This window comes from Rhinatrema bivittatum, chromosome 1, assembly GCF_901001135.1.
Source record: "Rhinatrema bivittatum chromosome 1, aRhiBiv1.1, whole genome shotgun sequence".
Taxonomy (NCBI): Eukaryota; Metazoa; Chordata; class Amphibia; order Gymnophiona; family Rhinatrematidae; genus Rhinatrema; species Rhinatrema bivittatum.
Window position 1 is genome coordinate 507532816 of NC_042615.1, and position 23740 is coordinate 507556555.

At 47.3% G+C, this 23740-nt stretch overlaps 1 protein-coding gene across 1 annotated transcript in view; it reads right to left on the minus strand.

Annotated features, from left to right (window-relative positions):
* LOC115096443 overlaps positions 1-23740 on the minus strand; it is a 108272-nt gene that overhangs the window by 24794 nt on the left and 59738 nt on the right. Inside the window, exons 7-9 of the mRNA XM_029611049.1 lie at positions 23546-23717; positions 2593-2732; positions 2178-2337 (exon numbers count right to left, since the gene is read on the minus strand). Coding sequence (XP_029466909.1) covers positions 2178-2337; positions 2593-2732; positions 23546-23717 — 472 coding nt within the window. The remainder of the gene's footprint in view (positions 1-2177; positions 2338-2592; positions 2733-23545; positions 23718-23740) is intronic.

Consider the following 23740-nt stretch of genomic DNA (forward strand, 5'->3'; position numbering starts at 1 on the left):
ATCGACGGAAAAACAGGTAAAAACTTACCACAGTACCGCGGTCAGAGAAAAGTTAGAGGAGGGACCCCTGAGGGGCAATTTAACTTTTAATAATTCCGTGAGGAAAATTCCGGTCAGGAATCTCTGCCGAGCTCCTTTACCGCGAGGCTACTGCTGTGCGGGAAAAAAGAAGACTGAAGGGGGAACCCTGCTGGCTGCAGGGATAGTGCCATGCTGGGCATGCCCAGTAGGGGCCAGTCAAAGTTCTGGAAACTTTGACAGAAGTTTTCCATGTGAGGACTACCATCCTGCTTGTCCTGTGAGAAAAGATTTATCCATAGCCCTACCTGCTCTCAAGCTGGAATCTGGGACCTCGTATTCTCGTGTCATCAGCTGATGCAACATAGGATGAAATGGGACGGCTTTGGCTGAAGCACGCAGCCCTGCTAAGACAGGATCCACAGAATCCTGCGGGAGGATATCTTGTGAGAGATCCACCCCTAATTCAGATAACACTGAAGGAATAAGAGGCTCCAGCTCCTCCTTGTGAAACAAGCGGACCACCTTCGGGTCATCACCATCCAAAGGGGAGAGTTTAATCAGATCCTCCTCGGAGCATGTGCCAGGCAGTGGCAAGGAGGTGACCAGCGTATCTGGAGCTCCGCCATCCGCTGTTGTGGACGATGCACGCAATTTAGCGTCCCTAAGAGATGCCTGGGAATCTGATCACTTAGCCACTTTATTTGGCAGGTCAGAAGAATGACTCAAATGCAAAGCACAGCTTTGCTGAGTCTGAGAAGCCAGGAAAGCCTTGAGTATGAGAAGCATAAAGTCCAGGTTAAATGTATTAGAACCAGCCCCTTCCCCCACGAGAGGATCGGGCTCACCCTGAAAAATATCCTGGTCAGAAAGGTCCCCAGGACTGGTAGACACCGGAGATAAATCAGGAGGTAGCTCCCTAGCTCCTAAAACTCTGGCTTCTGCTGCTTTAAAAGATTCCAAGATGGCCGCTGTTCTCACGGAGAGGGGGAAAGGATCGGCCCTAGACTCCCGAGGTGCTGACCCTTTCAAGACACCTCGGGGCTTTAAAGAGCTGCCTGCCTCCTGTGCCGAACTGCCTTCCCCACCGGAGAGGCATTGAGAACAAAGGCCTGCATGGGACAGCCTATTGAAAGACTCTCTGCAGGCACTGCAACAAGATGGCCGCGGCATCGAGGCAGCGTCAGGAAAGCTAAAAAAATCACAGCAGTGACGAAGAAACGGCAGAGAGCCAGAGAGATGCGCGGTTAGTAGAAAACAAAATGCCCTGTCTCGAGAAAAAAAGCGGTAGGTTGCTCTATTTACTTTTTTTTTTTTTTTTGCTTAAATCAGCTCGTGGCAGTGAGGAAGGAAGAGGGACCGGACCACCAGTGGGAGCATCGCAGGGCCACCAACCCCAGCTCCTTAGCCCTCAACCAGGGGAGAATGTCCTACCAGGACCCCCCTGGGAGGAATTTTCTCTCTTTTTTTTTTCAAAGTTCCACTTTTTTTTAAAGCTTGATTCGTTGTTAATAGCTTTGTTTCCTTTAGTACTCTATTTAAAAAAAAAAAAAGGAAATAGTCCCAACCCTAAAATCTGGAGGTTTTGCACCACCTCCATCAGCTGGAGACAGAGAAATACTGAAGGAATGCAGGTGGCACACCGGGTTATGAGAGGGTGTCCTTAAAGTTCTTCTCTGTCTTCATCTGCTGGAAGGGAGGCATAACCCACAGTCTGAACTGATCCGGTACGTACAGGGAACTGCTTGTTGACAAAAGAATCCTCAGATTAAAGAGAGGGTTTACTTTTTTGGTTCGTCTCTGCATTGTCAGACTGGAGAGGAAATTAGTTTTTCTACTCTGGCAGTTTCATCCTACTCTTTTTCAGCTTCCTGCTCAATTGGAACCTGCCCACATGAGGGTTATGGCCTTCACTTGCTACTATATATAGATTTCCTCCCATTTTTAATCCCCCACATTCCTTCAAATAGCCCATCACAACAACAGTCCTCAGCAGATGTGCCACAAACCAGGCCTCCTTAGAACTCCATTATAAATGCTCCCTGAATCTCACCCATAGGAGTTATTATCATGCAATGACAAGAGTGCACAGTGCCTCTTAGGCAGTTAACACATTGCAAAAAAATGTTTTTGTCAAGAACAGCCAGCACTAAACTCACCTTCATCAGCAAGTGGTCAGCCGAACACCTGGGGTTTGCTACAGACAGTAATTGAATTCCTCCACTGGCTGGGTACCCAGGTTGCACAAACAATGTGCACACAGCTGTGGCTTTTAAATACAGCAGCTTCCGCTCTTTAGGGAGCCAGTCAATGGCATATCTGCAGAAACAGGAGCGTAAGGTGGGAAAAACAGCAGCGCCTTGATCCAGAAAAAAAAAAAAAAAGTGGCAACAAGCAAATTGTGATTCCTGCCATGGAACAGCAGACACTGTATAGAAGAGCTCAGTGCCTCTGTAACATCTACCATAAGACAGAAAGGATTATGCGGAACTGAATATATCTGTAACACTCTTCTGCTGCTTTACTAACTTGGATGTCCCCCACCTCCACAGCAAGTCAGCCTCATGAACTAACCTGTCTTTTAGTTTCTGTAACTCACACAGCAGCTGTGCATGACTCTGGTAGTACTGCTGTATCTCCAGGAGAGCCACAGTCATGTTTTTCAGATCATCTGCCAGCAGGATCTCAGCCGGGCAGAAAACTTCACAGTCACTCTGAAGGACCATAATAAAGAAAAAAACAAATCAATAGCTGTACAATTCTCCTTGACAAGATGTGAATGAGGGGCTGATATCCCTGGATGGCAAGCAAGATTATTACAAATGGAAGGGCATGCTTGTGTGGTGCTTTTAGATTCGCAGTGAACCTATGGCCAATAAGGCCTTGGTCATAAGTGCTGCTATTGGAAGGGTGCCTGAGTGTTGTGTTGCTGGCCCACCAAATGCAGTTGTCATCATGATGGGCTGGTGGTGTAGGAGCACTGTACACTGTTTCAGCTTTATGATGCCTTCATGTACTCTTCCTGCTGTCAGCAGTGGCGCAGAGTCCATCTCCCCTTGCTGCTCTAGCCAGCATAGTGATTTAGCAGGTTTAAATCTTGAAGGCAGGTACTTCCTGGTACTGATCTTGCGAATCATGAGATCAACAGTAGAAGTGCCTGTCCCCAAGGTCTGAACCTGTAGTCGCTCTGTTGGTGCAGCGTGGGTCCTAGTCTGCAGTGGAAAGCGGTCTCAAAACTTAATGGAAGTATGTGAGCAAAAAAGGTAAGGGCAGATGCTGGAAAAAGGAGAGAGGCAGAGAGACAGGGGCAAAGGCTGAGGAATGGGGGGATATGATTTATGGTGGGAATGGGACTATACAGGGAAGAGTGCCGGGAAGCAGGCAGCTAGGGAGGGGTACTAAGGAGAACAGTGCTGCTGCTGGGGATGAGCTGGGAGAGGATAGTGCTAGCTGCAACAGGACCTAGGAAGAGGACAAAAGGGAAGCTGCTTGGTTGATAAGGGAGCTAGGGGGAAAAGACAAGGGAAAGAGTGCTGGGTTTCAGCCTGAAACGGAAAAGTGAAAGTGCTTGGGGCCATTCAGGGGAAGAGGGGAGAAATGCTGGATGTGGGAAAGAGGAAAATACTGGGATCCATCCTAGGGAGGAGGGTGGAGAAAATGCTGGAGTCTTTTCTCCCCACTAGTCCACAAGAGGGTGACCAGAATTCAAAAGCTGCCATGTATGCTTCTGAACTGGAAACTTCAAGTTTTTATCTGCACATTTCTATGTCTAATTTTGGTCCCTTCTGTATTTGGTGAGGATCTAATCATGTTCTGCACTGGAGATAGAGATGAATGATTTTGCTTGTGTTAAAGTCTTCTGTGTAAGTACCTGTAGCAGTCCAGTTTTATACCCATGATGGGTCATGGTTGACATCATGGTTTAAAGGTATACACTCCAACTTCTGCTGCTTAACAGATTACTAAGGGTCAGTTCTGATAGATGTTAAAGATCACATCCATAGAGACCCAAGACTTATAGTTTTGGGACAGAGTCACACTTGTGTCTATTGTAAATTATAAATAGTGTGTTTATTAAGTTAAACACAATCATATATTTAATAGAGGTTCCCAGTTCATGGTGATGTATTGTGTAGTGCAGTTTCTTTCAGCTTTTATATGCTGACTAGCTACCTTCCTTAAATTATGTGGATCAGTTGCAGTACTAATGAATGGGAGTGGGCCAGAAAATTAAAGAACAGAGGGATATATTTCCTCCCCCATCTGGTTTTTAATCTCATGGGTCTTCCCTGCAGTTGGTCTATGTCATTTTAAGAAGGTAATGAGCCAGTTTAAGAAAGGTTTGCTTATCATAAAACTGTTTTCCGTAGGTAGCAGGATGAATTAGCCATGATCTGTGGGCGACATCATCCAGTGGCACTGAATGGATCTCTCTCTCCAAGCTAAGAGCTTTGAACTCTACTGAACATGTGCGGGAGTTCCCACGCAGGTGTTGCTTTAGTCTCAAGTCCATGTCAAAGCTAGCAGGAATATAATGTACACTCCAGGGAGGAGGGCAGGTGGGCATCTCATGGCTAATTCATCCTGCTATCTACAGAAAACTGTTTTTCCAATCAATAAATAGGGCCGAGAGCCTTGATCTGTGGGGAGTCCCAAGCTGAGGGTTGCAGTGGAGCGTTTACTGGAAAGCAATCCAGATTCCACCATGAAAATATGCACCAAGGACCACATACAGTTTTACAAATATCTCTAATGGGCATTTCTTGGAGATGGTGCCATTGAAATGGTGCCTGATGAGCTCGAACTGAATTAGAAAGGTTGAGACCGGGGGTCTGGTCGTGAAGCTGAGAGGACAACTAGCCGCCCTGGTTCCAGTCAATGAGAGTGAAAACGCTTGCTAATTACCAGCTTTCTGCGAGCAGTGAGTAGCAGAGGAGAAGGCTAATAGCATCAGCTGTGCCCGAGACTGACGACATCACCAGGAGACCGGGTTTAAAACCCGAGCGATGCCGGCGCGCGGCTTAGACCGGCTTTGACTGGGATTGGTACGGCGCATGATAGAGGATTTGGTCCCTTGTTAAAGATCTATGGGTCGGAAAAGAAAGGCTAAGTTTATAACATCATCGCCTTCCACGATTAGAAGCGGCCCTATGGATGCCCACGTGAGTCAGCAGGGACTGCCAATAATGGACAATTTGCGAGACTCGTCTGAGGCCTCACTTAGTCCAGGCAACCAGCCCACCCCCCTCCAACCACAAACAAGTCTGCTAGAAGTCCAGCAGGACGGGAAGGATTCATCACACGTGAGTGCAAGAAATTTGCAGGAAGTGGTAGATGAGCCTGAACCCTCTTCGGGCCTCAAAAGTGTTTTAACTGAGGCACGAGAGGAAAATCTTACTGTGACTCTTGGTAATACACAGATTAATTCTGTAGATCCTACCAAGGTAACCCTATCGGATTTGTGGAGGGTTCTGGTGAAGCTTGACTTGAATTTGACTCAGGTTAACTCATCTCTCTCATCATTAGTAAATGTTAATAGAGTGTCGATTGTGGAGCAGGGTAAGAAACTGAGTTTAGTAGAAACTACACTTAATGAAATGTCTGAGAAAATGAATAGTACACAAAATATAGGTAATGCATTGGTTAGAGATAATACCTCTATACACATTGAAATGGAAAACCTGGAAAATATGTTAAAAGTTAAAAACTTAAGATTGGTTAACTTTCCTATCACTAGGTTATTATCTCCAACAGAGATGTTGGTTAAGTATTTAAAAGAAATTCTCATGTATGAAGATAAAGATATCCCAGGTATTTCCAAGATATTCTATTTTTCATTTCGGAAAAATAATGTGTTAAATGAAGAAAACAGTTTAGGTATTACCACCTTTTTAGAAGAATCCATAGACCTCATTAACAGTAGAGCTACACTCTTTCTATCCTTTATGTCTGAGAGAGATAAGGAGATTATGCTTGAGAAATTTTTCAGGAATAAAGATATACAGTTTTGTGGGCAAAAGGTTTATATGTTCCCTGACGTAGCCAGGGTAACACAAATACGTAGAAAGCAATTTTTGACACTGAAAAGTAAGACTCTAGAAATTGGGGCAACTTTTTATTTGAAATACCCATCAAGATGTTTTATAAATTTCAAGGGAAAGAAATTCAGTTTCAATGAGCCTCTACAGTTAGAAAATTTCCTGAAAGAAATCTAGTCTAGTAAGTAACCAAGAATCAATCATGGGTGAGGCTATAGAATTGAATGAATGAAATTGTCCTTTCATATTATGTTTGTTATGCTGAAGTTTTTTTTTTTTTTTTTTTTTTTTTTAAACAGACCCCCTTCATTATTAGTTCCTAACTTGGAAATTTTGTAGTTTAAGTTCATTGTTATTGGGGAATTTATGATTTTCAAAGGAAGGATTGCTTAATTGTGATGTAACATGTTTTATGTTAAACACTTGTTAAAATTCTTAATAAAGATATAAATTAAAAAAAAAAAAAGAAAGGTTGAGACCACCTGCAGTATAGCAATGATGAACACAGTTCGTAATCCAGTTAAAGTCCTCTTAGTAATGGTTATGCCAAGTCTGTTTGGATCATAAGAGATAAACAGCTGCAAATTTTTTCCTATGAGCTTGAGTATGCTGCTTATAGTATGCAAGTGAAGAACTTTTTCCCTGTCATGAGCATGAGGTTGAGGAAAGGAAATGGGAAGTATAATTGGCTGGTTTATATGAAACGCACTTTTGTAAGTGCTTGGAGTGTGTTCAAAGTACCACTTTATTATGGAAGAACTGCAGGTACAGTGGATAATGCACCAGAGCTAGTAGTTCACTAGCACGACTGGTGGAAGTTATTGCTACCAGGAAAACCACTTTCCAGGTGAAATTCTTAAAAGATGAAGATTCCATAGGCTCAAATGGAGATTGCATTAGGTAGGTGAGAACTACATTGAGGTTCCAGGGTACTGGAGGCTTGCAAACCAGTGGACATATGTGCAAAAGACCTCTCATGAACTTGGAAACAAGAGGATCCATAGAAATTGGTGCACTGTTTACTGCGGAATGGTAAACTGCAATGACAGAGGTGCACTTGCATGGACGCTGTCACAAGGCCAGTTTGCGATAAAAAATGGAATTATGACAATAAATGTCTTGGCTCACAAACGAAGTCAAGAGATGCATACCAGTTCGAATATCTTTTCCATTTGAAAGAGTAACTATATATTGTGGAAGGTTTCCTTGCTGAGAGGAATATATCCTATATTGGCCCTGGTAAGTCTAAAGATGATAGGACTGTGTGCTCAATATCCAGGCGTGAAATTGAGAGATTGAAGGGCTGGGTGAAGGAGACTGTCCTCCTGAGATAGAAGATATAGGTTGCACTCGAGTCATATGGTGGGGGAGGGGGGGGACCTCATGGACAGTTGTATGAGATATGCATACCATTCAGGTCTGGGCCCAGCTAGTTTGATCAGTATCCTGATGGCTTGGTCCTGCATAAGCTTCTATACGGTTTTTGCTATAAGATGAAAGGCATACACGAAGCCTGTGCCCAAGGGCAGTAGGATAGTGTCTTGTGTTTCATGTAGCGTGCTGGGTAATATAAAGCAAAATCAACAATTTATAGTTCTGTTGTGAACAGTTCGATCCAGAGTTGACCCCAAAGTCAGAATAGATGGTCAGCTATGGATTGCTATAATGACCATTCGTGAGGATGGAATATCCTGCTGAGGCGATTCACCAGTGTATTTACTATTCCAGATAGGTAAGCAGCCTGTAGTTTGTCTTCATTTTCTATCACTCACCGCCATATTGAAAGGGTCTCCTGGCAAAAGATCCAAATGGGAAAAAAAACTTTGGTAGTGTGCCATATCCATCTGATAGCAGAGGTAATGCCAAAAAAAAAAAAAAGGGTGGATAGGGATATGCACAGTCATCCCTGAGATCCAGACAGCACATCCAATCTCCCCACTGAATGAAGGGAAGTATACTGCCTAACATGGTCATCTTGAATTTCTCCGGACAAAAATACTGGTTGAGATCCTGCAGATCCAGGATGGCGCGTAGGCTGCCAGATTTCTTGGGAATTAGGAAATAGTGGGAGTAAAATCTCTGGCCATGCTGTGAGGGAGGTACCTCCTATATAGCGTTCTGTGCCAACAGCTGCTGCATCTCTAGATGTAACTGGGGAAGGTGTGCAGAGTCAGATGGCGGAAGAGCAAAATGAGGAAGCACTAGTTGTTTGAAATTGAGATAATCAGCATGTTGAACAATTTAGGATCCACTTGCCCTGGGAAATCTGACACCAGACAGAGAAACTACTAAACCCTGTCCCTCACTGGATGAAGTGTCGTGGGTATTGGGTCGATCAAGAACTCTGACCTGTTTAGCTTGTGTGTGTTGCTGCATCTTCTGTTGGCGTCACTCTCTAGGGCAGCCTCTAACTTTTGCGGTTTGGAACCGCTGGCACTGTGTTGGAAAATGTGGCAGGCAATACTGATGGTAGGAGGAATAAGCCCTTCTGAGGTAGTAGGGACACTTGTAAGCAAAGTATGATCTTTGCCAGAGGAGTGCAGTCTCCCGCAACTTTTCCCCGAAAAGCTTATTGCCTAGGCAAGGCAAATCAGCTAACTTCTCATGTGCATCTTCGCGAATGCTGCTGGTTCTTAACCATGCCATTCATTGGTCTCCTATGGGGCAGCAGACGTGCACGCTGTAGTATCAAAAGGATTTATAAATTGAATGGAGGGGGCACCAGAACAATCGCTTGCAGAAGCTGAAGCTGCAACCTCTGTAAAATGTCCTGCACTGCTTCCCGCATTGAACAGGAGATGCAGCAGGAGATCACAAAGGTGTCCCTGAATGGCCGAGAAAATTCTAAGGGTAGCGTCTCTCACCACCTCCAGCACCCACTGGTCTGACGTGTTTCTGGCCCACTCGTAAAAAAGGGGCAGTCTCCCTCCAATAACTGCTGGGGAGGAGTGGACCAGCTTACCTTCATTGGCCAATCTTACCTCCACCTCCCCCTGGAGTATCACCATCCCTAGGAGGCAGACATTGCACTCAGAAGGACTGCTGCCTACCAGAGCCCTGTTTTTGAGCAGAGGGCACGGAACTTCTGCTTGACCGAAATCTCCTTGCATCTCAAAAACGAGCATATGGTGGAAAAGACTTCTTTGTGGTCTTCTGGTCCTCAGGCAATTTATTCCCTTAGACTCCCCCAACTGCTTCATCAGATGCTCTAAATCCTCTCTGAACAGCAGCTTGCCTTTAAAGGGGAGGTTACCCATCTGGGCTTTCGACCACATGTCCGCAAACCAATTTCGCAACCACAGTAGCCTTCGCGCTGCAACAGCCGAAACCATATTTCTGGTTGACGTTCAAACCAAGTCGTATAGGGCATTTGTCACATAAGTTACTCCTGCTTCCAAGCGGGAAGCCTGAGTGGCCTCACATGACGCCTGTCGCCTTCTCGTGGGCTTTCTGAACCCAGCATAAGCAGACCCTCTGCATCAAGCTTCCACAGACCGCCGCCCAAAGGCTTAACGCCAAAACCTCAAACAGTCTCTTCAACACAATTTCCAGCTTTCAATCCTGGATATCCTTCAGAGCGGCCAAGCCTGCCAGAGGAATGGTTGTCTTCTTGGTTACCACTAACACAGCCACATCCACCTTAGGAATCTTCGACGACTCCAACACATGCTCCAGGCAAAGCATATAACTTAGCCATTGACCTGGCTACTTTGAAGTCCACTTCGAGAGACTCCCACGCCTGATCCACCAACCTCTTCACCTTCTTAGGTAAGGGAAAGGCCTTAGGTGGACCCCAAAGCCCACCCAGGACCGGATGGGCTTCCCTCATTGTTGAAGTCCTTGTTTGACCTTGATCCCCAACTCTTCCAGCACTTGGGGAATTAATGGCCGCAGCTCCTCCTTTCAGAACATCCTGACCACCCGAGGATCAACCCCATTGGCAATCAGAATGTCGTCGGAATCCTGCATTGGATCTCCCAAGGCAGCTCCAGGTCCTTGTCCAGATCCACTGGAATCCCCTTGTAGCTAATCAGGCTTGTATGCATTGTCTGACGTGTTCCCATCCTCATCAGCTGTCCATCAGACACTAGGCAGCTGCAGGATCCCTCCCGATCCTGTCTGCTCCTCCTCCCTAGTCTTCTTATTCCCAAGAGTCTTCCTGAGGAGCAGCCGCTTGGATTGTGGCTCCTTTTGGCCAAATAGGCTCTGTGGAGAAGCAGGACAAAATAAGTGGAGAATTTGTACGAATCAGAAGAACCCTGCTCAGCATCCCCTGGGCCCCCTCACCCTCCCTGCTGCTTACAGGGACCTGATCCACAGGAAAAAGTGGGCGAGGGGAGTCCCAAGGTCCTCCACATGGAGCCTGGCTCCTACCACGAGGAGCTAAAGTGGCCGCCATCCCTTCAGGCTCTCCCGGGGTCTCTGGCACTGGTCCCGACAACGAGGTACTCCAGTTCCCAGCGGTTCCTTGCGGGTGTCCTAGGGGCCCCCCCGAGATGCAATCATGGCAAAATGCGGTCACACTGAGGCGTACCTTCTTGGCTCCACAGCCATGGCAAACTTTCCCGTGCAGCGTAGGAAGCGCCATGCCAGCGAAAACAATCCTAAAAATAGCCCCTGCCTGAGAAAAATGTTGGCGGCGCTGTCCAGTGTTGACTAAGCACTCAGCCACAACTAATCACAGCGATCAGGTCCCACTCACCTGCGACTGCCTCCCGGCACTAAAACAACAAACAGCAATCAGCTGCCCAAGCACTGCCTAACTTGCTCCAGTCTTTTTTTTTTTTTTAAACTAAATTAAAGGAACACTCACACCAAAATCAATACGGGAAAATAAAATGAAATACTTCCCTGCTTCTGGTGGAGAAGCTGTGTACTGACAGTGGCAGGGACCCAGAGGGGGAGAGGGAACCAGAACCACCGGCTATCACCCCCTCTGAAGACAAGGGCCGAGCTAGCACAGAGATTACCAGACCCCTCTTGCCCTGCTCTACCCGAGGAATGGCCCACGAAGGAACCTAACACCTCGGGGAGTCGCCAACATGGAAATATTCCTTTTATTTTTTTAAACTTTTCTTTCTCCTGATTTCTTAGCAACTCCAGACTGCAGTGTTTGCATTTCTACCATCTGCAGGAGACAGAGAAATTCTGAGGGACCTCAGGTGGCACTCTCGGTTATGTAGCAGTGCCTGAAAAGTTTTTATTCACTGCCTCCATCTGCTGGTAGGGATGCAAAACCCACTTGTCTGGACTGAACAGGAATATATTATTAGGCGATGCTACGTAGAGTCTTTTTTCTTTGACGGCACTGATGCAGTGTGCACTGAATGTGCTGACGAGTCACAGTGCCTACCCTTTATAGCTAATTTGACTTACTCTGTGGAGCTAGGATCCTCGGACTTGACACTCAGCCAAGTTTCCGGTCTGGGTCATCGTGGAGAGATGAAGTTTCATAAGATGGACTGCGGTGACTCCTAAAAGAACTAATGACTTTGACGTACTGTTACATCAAGTCCAGAGACTTTTAATCTTCGCTGCTTGGGACATCCTACCACAAGCTGGGTTGGTTGTGATTCTTTTTTAAAGAAGCATAGTACCTGAGGGTGATCTCCTGACACCAGGAACTTGTCCAGGTCCAAATCATCCTTATTTGCATCTGGGTCCGCATTCGGGGTTGCATCTGTGTCCACATCCAGGTCGGTCCCCTGCAAATTCAGAGGATCCTCTGGCATACTATCAGTCTTCCCCATCCCTGGGGGTCAACCTCTGGACCTGCTTGACCCAATCCTAGGTGTCGCAGCAGGTCCCCGGATCCCCCAGCAGAGGCCACCTTAAGGCTCTTGGAAGCACGATGGGAAAGCCTCTCCTTCGGATGCTTCATCCCTGCCTCCTTCCTTGCCAGGAAGGCCTTATGAAGGAGTAGCATGAACTCTGGCAAAAAATCTTCAGGGTCCTCAGTCCCCTGTTCAGGAAGGCTGCCCTCCGAATCTCCACCCCTATCCATATCTTCCTGTGCCACAGGTGACAGTGGGGGGGAGATGGGAAATTTGTCGACCGCAGGAGCCTGGCCACGATCCCCCTCGGGCACGGCTAAACCTCCAAGACCTCCCCGGGGCCACAGCCGGGGTTCCTGATGACTGAAGAGCCCTCTTCTCCAAGGACCCCCCTGCCAAGGTCCCTTCATCCTCCACCTTGCAGCTGGAACACAGGGATTTACTGCTCAACCAAGCAGACCAGACCCTGAAGGCTGCCACTAGAAACTAGGTGCACAGCACCACAGGCCATACACGGCTGTAATCGCCTCGCAAACAGGCCCAGCAGGCCACACACACGGCTGCAACGGCGCATGTCGGCAAGTTCCAAAAACCGGCCTGAGTGGCGTGCGGGAAACCCTGACGCAATAGCAGTTGGATCTGCTTAAAAATACGCGCGGCCGACAACCCAACCGGCAAACAAGGGCAAAACAAACTGCACCTGCGGTCCCTGTCAGCCTAGCCGCTACTTCTCTCACCACCCCCGGAGCTCCTGGAGAGAGGGAGAAATCCCCTCCTACAACCTTACCCTCCTGAAGTGCCGACAGCTCCCGCTGCTACAGGCGGTCTCACCACCTGACTGTTCCCTTAAGCCACTGTAAATAAAGGCAAACATCTTTCTTCTTTATTTAACAGCTTAAAGAAAAAAAAGACAACAGGGTACTTCCCTGACAGGCTGGTGAAGATTCAGGAGGAAGCAAAGACCCTGAGGAAGCCAGTCCCCTGGCTATCAGGACCTCCGGCTGGACAAGGACGAACACCAGCCAGGGATCTCCAACCTCCCCCCCCCCCGGTTGCCCTGCTCCGCCTGAGGGATGGTCCACGAAGGAGCCTAACACCTCAAGGAGTCTTTGAAAACTTCTTAAAACCAATTTTCTCTCTTAATCTAAACTTTTGGTCAGACTGCTGGTTTGCACCTCTACCATCTGCTGGAGACAGACAAATACTGAGGGACTGCAGGTGGCACTTTCAGTTATGTAGCAGTGCTTTAAAGTTTTGTTCTCTGCCTCTGTCTGCTGGGAGGGATGCAAAACCCACTTGTCTGGACTGATCTGGATATGTACAGAAAGGAGAAATGTATTCTTACCTCAGTTTCCTCTCTGAGTCCAGCCAGACCAGTCTAGATGTATGGGTTATGACCACCAACCTGCAGATGGAGACAGAGACTAACAGATGTCACCCATTATAGGCTCCAGTGCTGACCTTAGCTGCCAGTATTCCTGTAACAAGCTAAAAATAAACATTCCCTATCCCTCCACCCAGAAGGGTTCCTAAAGGAGAAAACAATAAAGACAGGAATTAACAGTAAAGGGAGAAACCCAAACCTACAGGAAAATTGGTTCTTACCTGATAATTTTTGTTCCTGTAGTACCACAGAACAGACCAGACTCCTGGGTTCTGCCTCCCTTTCAGCAGATGGAGACAGAGAAAGTTTTGAGGGCACCGCCTCTTAACCCAATGTACCACCTGCATCTCTTCAGTATTTCTCAGTACCCAAGCAGAAAATAGAAACCAAAAACTTAACTACTCTAAAGTTAACCAGAACAAGCAGAGGGAGAGAGACAATAAAACGTCAATGAAATGCAATTGACTGGAAACAACCCTTACCATTCTTCGGAAGTATACTTTAAGAAAGGACAAAGACAGATTGAGTAGACTATACACGTACTTTCCACCTCTCCTGGGCGGGATGCTAGACTGATATGCGGTACTACAGGAACGAAAATTAGCAGGTAAGAACCAATTTTCCTTCCCCCATTTGTACTTCAATCAGTCCAGACTCCTGGGATATACCCAAGCTTCCCTAACCGGGATGGGACCATGAGAGTCCTGCTCGAATGACACTCTCTCCAAAATTGCCGACATCCGAAGCTTGGACATCCAATCAGTAGTGTCTGGCAAACATAAAGACTTCCAAGTAGCTGCCCTGCAAATCTCTTGCAGCGAAACCAGCCGACATTCCGCCCAGGAAGCTGCCTGGGAACGGGTAGAATATGCCCTTAACCCCTCCGGGACAGGGTGACCACAGGATATGTAAGCGGAAGCAATAGCTTCCTTCGACTACCGTGCAATAGTAGCTTTGGATGCTTCCTGATCCTTCTTGGCTCCATTCCATAACACAAACAGGTGGTCCGATAACCTAAAGCTGTTAGTAACCTCCAAATAACGCAATATGGCTCGCCTAACATCGAGCCGCCTCAATTCCTTAGCATGATGCGAACCGGCCTCCAGATTCAGAAAGGCAGGAAGTTCAACTGACTGACTCAAATGAAAGCAGACACGACTTTCAGTAGAAAGGAAGGGGCCGTCCGTAACTAAATCCCCGACTCCGAAATACGCAGGAAGGGCTCAAAGTTCTGAAACCCTTCTAGAAAACAAATAGCCACCAAGAAAACCACTTTCAAAATTAAGATCCTTTAACATAGCCCTTTCAATAGGCTTGAAAGGCGAGGCACACATGAGGACTAGATTGAGGCTCCAGGAAAGACAAACCTTAGGAATAGGGGGGGACACATTCTTTGCTCCCCGAAGGAAACGTGCCTCATCCAGATGCAGTGCTAGGGATAACCCATTGACCTTGCCTAATAAAATAACCCAGCGCAGAGACCTGAACCTTCAAGGAACTGATGGATAGGCCTTTTTCAGATCCTTCTGTAAAAAAGCCAGAATCTGCGCCACCGATGCCCTCTAAGGGTCAATACTTTGTGCAACACACCAAGACTCAAAAACCTTCCAAACCCAGACATAAGCTAAGGAAGTAGAGGTCTTGCAAACACTCAGTAGAGTAGAAATCACATCCTCTGGATAAGCCCTTCTTCCTCAACTTCTTTCTTTCAAAAGCCAAGCCGCCAGACAAAAGCAATCTGCTTGATCTGAAAATATAGGACCTTGATGTAGAAGGTTGTGCAGATGGCCCAGACTCAGAGGACAGTCGATGGCCAGATTTGCAAATGAAGGCCTTCTTGGCCACTCGGGAGCCATGAGTATCACTCTCCTTGGGTGAATCTCTATTCTGCGCAGCACCTTGCCCACTGGATACCAGGGAGGGAAAATGTAAAGTAGAACTTCGTGAGGCCAGGGCAGGACCAGAGCATCAACATCTTCTGCTCCGTATTCTCTTCTACGACTGAAGAAGCATGGCGCCTTGGCATTCCTTTGGGTTGCCATCAGGTCCACATGAGGTCTGCCCCATTTGTGCGAGATGAGAAGCATTGCTTCTTTTAATAGTTCCCACTCTCTTAGATCCAACTGTTAACAGCTGAGAAAATTCTCCAGTATGTTGTCAGAGCCCGCTATGTGCGATGCCGCTATTTAGGATAGATGCAGTTCCGCCCAGGATATCAGCATCTCTGCTTCTAGAGTAACCCCTTTGCTCTTGGTCCTCCCTGGCGGTTGATGTAGGCCACAGTCATGGCATTGTCTGAGAGGACTCGGACTGCGTGGTTGCGAACAAGCGGAAGAAAATGCAGGAGCACCAAACATACAGCCCTCGTCTCCAGATGATTGATGGACCAAGAGGCTTCTTCCATCAACCATTGACCCTGTACTGACTGGAACTGGCACACAGCACTCCATCTGGAAAGACTGGCATCAGTGGTGACTACTATCCATTGAGGGACCTAGAGATCCACTCCTCTGATCAAGTGGTCCCGGCAAAGCCACCATGACAGACTGGATATGGCAGACTCCGTAAGTGGTAGGGAAAGATGGAACTGCTCCGACCTGGGATCCCATCGGGAAAGAAGAGCTCTCTGAAGCGGTCTTATATGCACAAAAAGCCCACGGGATTCCAGGGTTGAAGCCATGAACCCAAGGACCTGCAAATAGTCCCAGACCTTAGAAATCTGTATTTCCAAGAGCCTGTGCACTTGCGCCTGTAACTTCGAAATACACTTTGCTGTGAGGAAGACTTTTCCTACATGGGTATCGAACCTCGCATCCAAGAATTCCAAGACCTGCGAGGGAGAAAGATGACTCTTGGTTAGATTCACCACCCAGCCCAAGGTCCTCAGGCAGTGTAACACCACATCCACCGCTTGACGACAAAGGACTTCAGACTTCGCTCGGATGAGCCAATCGTCCAAATACGGATGAACTAGTATGCCCTGTCATCTGAGTGCTGCCGCTACTACCACCATGACCTTGGTGAACGTCCTTGGAGCCATGGCGAGATTGAAAGGCAAAACTGAAAATGCTCCCCAAGGATTACAAACCTGAGATACTTCTGATGATCCCAATGTATCCCAATGCGTAAATATGCCTATCAGGTCCAGGGATGTCAGATATTCTCCACTTCATACAGCCACTATTACCGACCTTAAAGTTTCCATCTGGAAATGGGGTACCTTGAGAGTCATGTTCACCTTCTGTACATCTAGGATGGGGCGGAAAGGTCCTTTCCTTCTTGGGCACTACGAAGTAAATGGAATAACGCCCCGCCCCTCACTCTTCCAGGGGAACAGGCACAATGGCCCCCAACATCCTGAGCCTTTGGATGGTTTGGTGAACGATAACTTTCTTATTAGAGGTCGAGCAAATTCTAATGCGTAACCGTTTTCTATCACACTTAGAACCCACCAGCCCAACGTGATTTTGACCCACTCCTAGTAAAAAAGGGCCAACCAACTCACAATGACTGGAGTGGAGGAGTGGGCCAGCCATTCCTCATTGTGAGGATTTTGGCTCTGTGGGCCTTCTCCTGAACCCTCACAAGTGATCTGATGGCTCCGAAAGGACTGGTTCCAGGATAGAGACCTCCCAGAGGCCTGCTTTTGACTTGCCCCTGGACCCCTGGTCTGATGGAAATGCCTCTGGTTCCAAAGTTGAGAGCAAACCGGCTGAAAACACTTGGATCCTTTTGGCCTGTCTTCGGGCAACTTGTGTACTTTGTCATCGCCTAGGTGCGTAACTGCTCCAGGTCTTCACCGAAAAGCAACTTCCCCTTAAAAGGGGAGAGCCCCCAGCAGTGCCTTGGAAGAAACATCAGCTGACCAGTTGCGGAGCCACAAGAGAGTCTTCCTGGCTGAGATCGCAGACACCATGGTCCTCGAGTTTATGTGGATAAGATCATACAGAGCATCAGCACCATAGACAACTGCCACGTCCAAATTTTCTGCCTGTTCGACTCCTTGGGCAACAGATCCTTGGCACTCTGCAACTGCTGCACCCATTGGCTGATTTTATGTTGTATGGAAACCGATGTGATGTTTTCTTAACAAGTGTCGGTATATAAAAACTTTAAATAAATAAATAAAACAAAAACTCACAGGTCTTCTCCATGACAGCATCCAGGACCGCATAAAAAAGCAGTGCAGGTTTAGACGGAACCTCGAAGATCTTCAGGATGCCAAGGACTTCTGCCCTAGGGTCAGGTATTTTCCTGGTCTCTACCTTGAATAGTGCCCCCACCTTCTCGATGAATTTGGAGTAAGAGAGAGGTCCTCTGGTGGGGAAGAGAGTTTTGGAGGCTCCTCAGGTGGGTCGGATAGAATGCCCGTAGATGACCCTGGAGTAGTAAGGAGAAGTCAAGTGCCTCTGAGCTCACCTGTGGTGATAATGGCAGGCAAAGCCACCCTCTCTTCCTGTGGGCTATAGACCTCCAGTTGCCTGAGAGGGAATTCACCCACTGGGGACAACTCTTCGGGCAAAGGGCTTGGAGGCAGACACCTTTTTGTACTTGACTCCAGGGATGTGAAGAAGTTGTATAGAATGTCTGAAATCTGGGACATCTACCTGGGAAGCTAGGCCAGTTTCCACAGAGGTATGCTATTCCTTCAATGGGGCAGTGGATGTGACCACATCCCGTCCTCTGCCCAGGACAGACTTGGACCTTTTGGATGATGTAGGTACCACAGCCAAAAGAATGTTAGAGGCATCCCCCTTCTTGCGATGTTAGGATGGCTCAACCGCGCTGGAAGGCCTGTCTCTCTTTGATAAGGGCTCGTGAAATTGGGGCGAACGCCTCTTCCTCCAGGAGACAGAAGATAGATCAGTATGATGACCCTGAAGAGCCTCCCGACAAGGGAGAATCTGAGAGCGGTCCACATCCGAAAAACCCATTTCTAGCAGCTCCTCCAGCATGAAGATGACCTGAGGGTCTTGCTGCGATTGCCATGGCAGAGCTCAGAAAGGTTTACGCCGGTCAGAATCCGCTCGAGGCTTTGTGCTCTACGTATGTGTCGTCTGCGTCAGGTGCGCCATGGACGTGGGCAATGGGCCATAAAGTTGCGTCAATGCCTTTTTAGCGGTCACCTGTGTCGATGGGGGCAGGCTTGGAGCAACATGCTTTGGAGCGTCATGACTCTTCGACGCATTACTGCACCGTACTTTGGGACAAGTATTCTTCCATGCACATCCTGCCGGATCTTTCTTGCATGGTATGTCCTTGTCTCACCTCGTGTGCCTCGACACTGTCGCATTGGCATCGCGGCCACTTGCCAATGCTGACTCTGGCGCTTGGCTGGGTGGCACATTTCCCGATGCCCGATGTTTTTGCGGGATGTGGGAGTCGGGAACCCTGGGGGGCGTTGGACCCACTTGGCTCTGGCACTGTTGCTTACCCTGGGGCCCCTCCACTTCTCTGGGCAGTCCATCTTCAGCCCCAAGGACGAGTGAGATGAAAGGTGCTGAGATGCTGGGGCATATGAACCAGCAGCTTTGTCCCTCAGGCACGCTGCCTTAGGGTGTTGTAATTACATGTGTTTTGGTGGATCTTTGGGTGCTGTGGAGATGACCATGCCCACGGGGAGGAGCCCAAGCACTGGGCTAGACTCTTATACACAAAAACACCGGAATTGAACTCTTTATTATACAGCTTGAAGATGGCCACTGGGTGGGAGTAGTGAGTTGCAGTCTCAGGGACCTCGGCAGAGGGAGCCCTTCTCTCCTGGATGATGTCAGGAGGCTCCGCAACGGGTTACACAGCGAGGAATTACTGTGGATGAGATAGATTGAGAAGTTAGAGTACTCACTCGATGTTAGCTGTAGGTATGCAATTCCACCAGATAAGTTGTAGAAGGTACAGGCCCTGAGGCAGGGAGAGCAGGCCCTCAAGGAGCGAGTACCTGTCCCCTAAAGGTACCTGAAATAAAGCAGAGGGCCCCTGAGGAGCGGATACCCAAGTTAGTAGATACCCCGAAGGGCAAAGGGAGAGCTTCCAGTGGCAGCACGGAAGCGGCAGAGTAGCACAGACAGGAACGGATTCGAGTCCTTGCCAACTCAACGAGCTAGCAAATCTGTGATGGTAATATACCCGGATGGCGTGACGTCAGGATGAGGGAACGCCCTTGAGGTTCGCGCCAAGGGTAGTACAAAGACGTGGGTGCCGTGCGCGCACCCTAGTAAGTACCTGGGAGGAGCAATAGCGGGAGGCTGCACCATAGCCATTCTGGGGACACCAGAGTGATTGGCTTATAGATGCTGCGGTAGCCATCTTGCCCAGGTAAGCGGGAGGAGCCGAGAATAAGGTGAGGCAAGCGGGGCGAAGCAGTCTAAGACCGACGGACGCAACATAGGGCCCTGGGTGACATTCAACCACAATCCTGGCAGTTGGACTGGTCATGCTCAGGCCCTAGGCAGAAGCAACAATAGTTATGTCCATCAGTGATGGATAAAAAACTTTACCACACTGGCAATATTTAAATCCAGGCAGTTTGGGCGCCATGTTAGCCCTGAAAAGTGCTGTTTGTTTGTTTTTTATGTGTTAAATCTGAGGAGAAAAGGAGAGAAAAACTCCACGTGCAGCTGGCAGCACAGAAGAAAGACTGAGGAGAAGATGGTGATCACCTGGGAAGGCACGCACAGCCGCACAGAGCAAAAGCTCTATGAACTTGGAGAGAAGCTCTGCCCTGAGGCCAGAGGAGGATGTCCTTAGACAGCATGGCTAATTCAGACCTGCTATCAACAGGAAACAACTGGTTCTCAGTCAGCCCACAATGCAGACAGAACCCTTGATAAGCTCTCCTATCTGGAATGCCAAGGTCTTCTGCTGTTCAGGTGGCCCCTCTGCACTTTTTTATTCAGGAGAACTGCCTTAAGCTATTATACTGCTGGTACTACACACCCGATAAACTGTATGTGATGTATCCTACTATAAGCGATTTATGCTGGAGGGGTTGTGGCAACAGGGGCTCCTTTTAACATATTTGGTGGGAATGTCCTGCTATCTCAGCACTCTGAACAGAATTGGGAGCTTTATCTCAATTGCTGCAGACCTCTCTCGTGATCCAGGCTGAGCAGGCACTGCTGCACTTCCCAATCCCCATATTGGATAATAATCAAAACAGTATGGTGCAGCAGGTCTGAATAGCAGCTCGAAATGAAATAGCAACACTCTGGAGGGAAAAACAGGCAGCTGCTATGGGTAAAGTTTTACTGCGCCTGGATAGGATATGTACAATGCACAAACTGACAGCTGTTAAAAGACACACTTTATAGAAATTTCATGCTATGTGGAGCCCCTATTTACTTAAGAGATGTAATTTGTAATAAAGGGCTTGGAGGCACCCATCAGAGGTTTTCCGGACAGGGGCCCTAGGTATGAGTTGTACACCTACAGCTCTGTTCTGGTTTACTGTAGACCACACCATGTATTATGGATGACTCAATTAGGTATGATTCTGTTAACTTTGTTTTCTATTGTATACTGACACAGAGCAAGGGGGTTTATTATGTATTAATCGTTGTGACTTCTTTCATTTATGTATATGGCATTATCCTTATTCTCTGTTATACAGAAGTCAATAAAAAGAAAATTATAAAAGGGCCAGGGGAACTAGCCAATAAGAGGGAGATGAAGGTAGTGGATGAGGGAGCCAGAAACACTGGCTGTTAAAACTTCTCTCTGGACCACTGCACTACACAAGGACCACTGATCCCCTGCTCACCCTACTCCACTAGGGGGATGATCCCAATCCAGTACCTAACAACCCTGGGAGCAATCTAAAATCAAAGTCCGAGTGCAGGTTAGACACCTCTCCCATCTGCTGGAGACAAAGTATACTGAAAGACTGCAGATGGCACAGTATCTTATCTATAAACAGTACAGTAAGGTTTTTCTGCTCTCTCTCCATCTGCTGGTAGGGGAGAAATACCCACTCATCTGGACTGGTTTGTGGAATGAGAAATTAAAGAATAAAGTTCCTCTTTATGAAAGTCTTGCTATGGCAGATCTGTCTTCCATATCAGGAGAATACTTTCCTTTTTCTAAATTCCCTCTCACTACCACTCTCTTTAAGACCCCTCAGGCCAGGAAGAGAAACATCTGATCTAGAGGACTCTGTCATCCTCCAAATCTTAATCTTCTTCCTTTCTCTCCCTCTTGTGCCCTACAATGCCATGTTTATTCCCTGGGAGGATGGGAGCGCTGGAGCAGTGCTTTGCTCCAAACAAAATGCCTAGGGAAGATATTCAGATTTTTTGAAGTAATAGCAGAGCAGGCAGAAGCTGAGATTGCCTCCGTACAAGAGAGAGCTGCTCCTTTAAGGTTTGTAGCTAACACAGACCCAGAGGAAATAGCTGCAGATTCCTGCTCCTTAGGAACAGGCCGATACAGTACAGTGCGCTCCACCGTAAGGGTGAATAGCGCGTCAAAAACGCGCGTCCAACCCCCCCCCCCCCGAGACTAATAGCGCCCGCAACATGCAAATGCATGTTGATGGCCCTATTAGGTATTCACACAAGATACTGTAAGTAAAATGTGCAGCCAAGCCACACATTTTACTTTAAGAAATTAGTGCCTACCCAAAGGTAGGCATTAATTTCTGCCAGCGCCGGGGAAGTGCACAGAAAAGCAGTAAAAACTGCTTTTCTGTGCACCCTCCGACTTAATATCATGGCGATATTAAGTCGGAGGCCCCAAAAGTTAAACATTTTTTAAAAAGTAAAAAAATTTAAAATGGGCCCCGCGACTTGAAAACTGGATGCTCAATTTTGCTAGCGTCCGGTTTCCGAACCCGTGGCTGTCAGCGGGTTTGAGAACAGACGCTGGCAAAATTGAACGTCGGCTATCAAACTCGCTGCCAGCCGCTGCTTCCGCAAAAAAGAGGCGCTAGGGATGCGCTAGTGTTCCTAGCGCCTCTTTTTACCGCGGGCCCTAATTTAAATAAAGTTACTGAATCGAACGCACAGGAGAGTGGCCTGTGTGCGTGGCGGGAGAGCGAGCGCTTGCCCGCTCGGTTTACTGTATCAGCCCATAAGAAGGGTAGACTCAGATCACTGCGTTTTCACAGTGCACTTAAAATGGCACTGCAGTATCACAAAAGGCAGCAGGAAACGGCTGGCTCATTCACCCCACTGATGCAGTCTTCCCCAGGGCTGAGATCTCACTCCCCTTCAGCTCCAGACAGCCATGACAAAGTGATCTTCCTCCCCCTGCCTACCTTCGTGTCTAAGACATAGAGCACAATGTGGCCTTTTTCCCATGCTCAGGAGCAGACATGGCTCTGTAAAAGAGTTCCAAAGAAAAATCAGCTTTGCTGACCAAAGGCTCTGCAGGAAAGCTATCCTCAGCCACTCTGCTCTTCCTTCTTAATACTCTTTTTTTTAACTTTATAAACTATAGAAGGCACAGGGTCTGAACTCTTTTTTAATATTCATATCTTTTTATCATCATTATTAAAACAATGAAGTAAATATCAAAAGACTTCCACAAATATAACACAACTTTCACCAAAGGTATACACAGAAGAATAAGACCACAGTCACAACTGTAAGCCCAACCACACCCTGTCCCCATCTCTGCACACAAAATTGTTGAGAAAAAGCTTCTCGCAACCGAAAGTAAGACTTGAAGATAAGATTCCCATACATCTTAAACTGTCTTTTTCTTCTTAAAGGATCCCTTTCTCCCAGTAAACATCTCCTTTAAGAGATTATGTAAAGTATTCCTCCAATAAGTTATAGAAGGAGATTCTCTTGATGTCCAATGATACTAAATACATTTTAGCTAATAGGAATACCTTCTATGCTCAAAGTTTCAGCTCACAGCACAGAATGTTTGCCTACCATCTGCTGGAGACTAAGAATACTAGCAAACTGAGGTCAGCAGGGAGCCTGTAAGGGATGATGTCAGCAAAGTCTGTTAGTCTTTTGCTGATATCTGCTTGTTGGTGGTCAAAACCCATACATCTGAACTAGTCTGGCTGGATGAAGAGGAAACAGTGATGTAGTGGGCAAGGGCAGTTTTTCACTTGGCCATAGATACCAAATTGTCTGGTTACAGCTCAGAGTGCTCTGCCCAACATGCAGAAACTACAACTGAGGTATAATTCTGTCTCAAACAGCTAAAATTAAAAAAAAAACAAAAAAAAAAACCACAGCACATCAGAAGTAGTGGGTTCCACTGAACTGCTATTTACAGGCAAACATGCCACTATATATCCCTTAAAGTAGAATTCAAGATGCCTCTCCTACTTCACTCTCTTCATATATTATCAGTTAGGTAAAGCGTGAACCTACCTGTATTATGATCTTTCCCTCAGGCATCCAACACACAGATAGCCTCAGCGGTTGCGGTTTGGGCATCAGGGTGCAGTCACTGGCCAGCAGGTCCAACACCAGTTTATCCTCATGTGCAGAAACAAGCCTCACATTCTGCAGAGTCTCCAGAAGCTGGCAGACCTCTAAATCCCTGAGAGAGAGAAATAATTACTG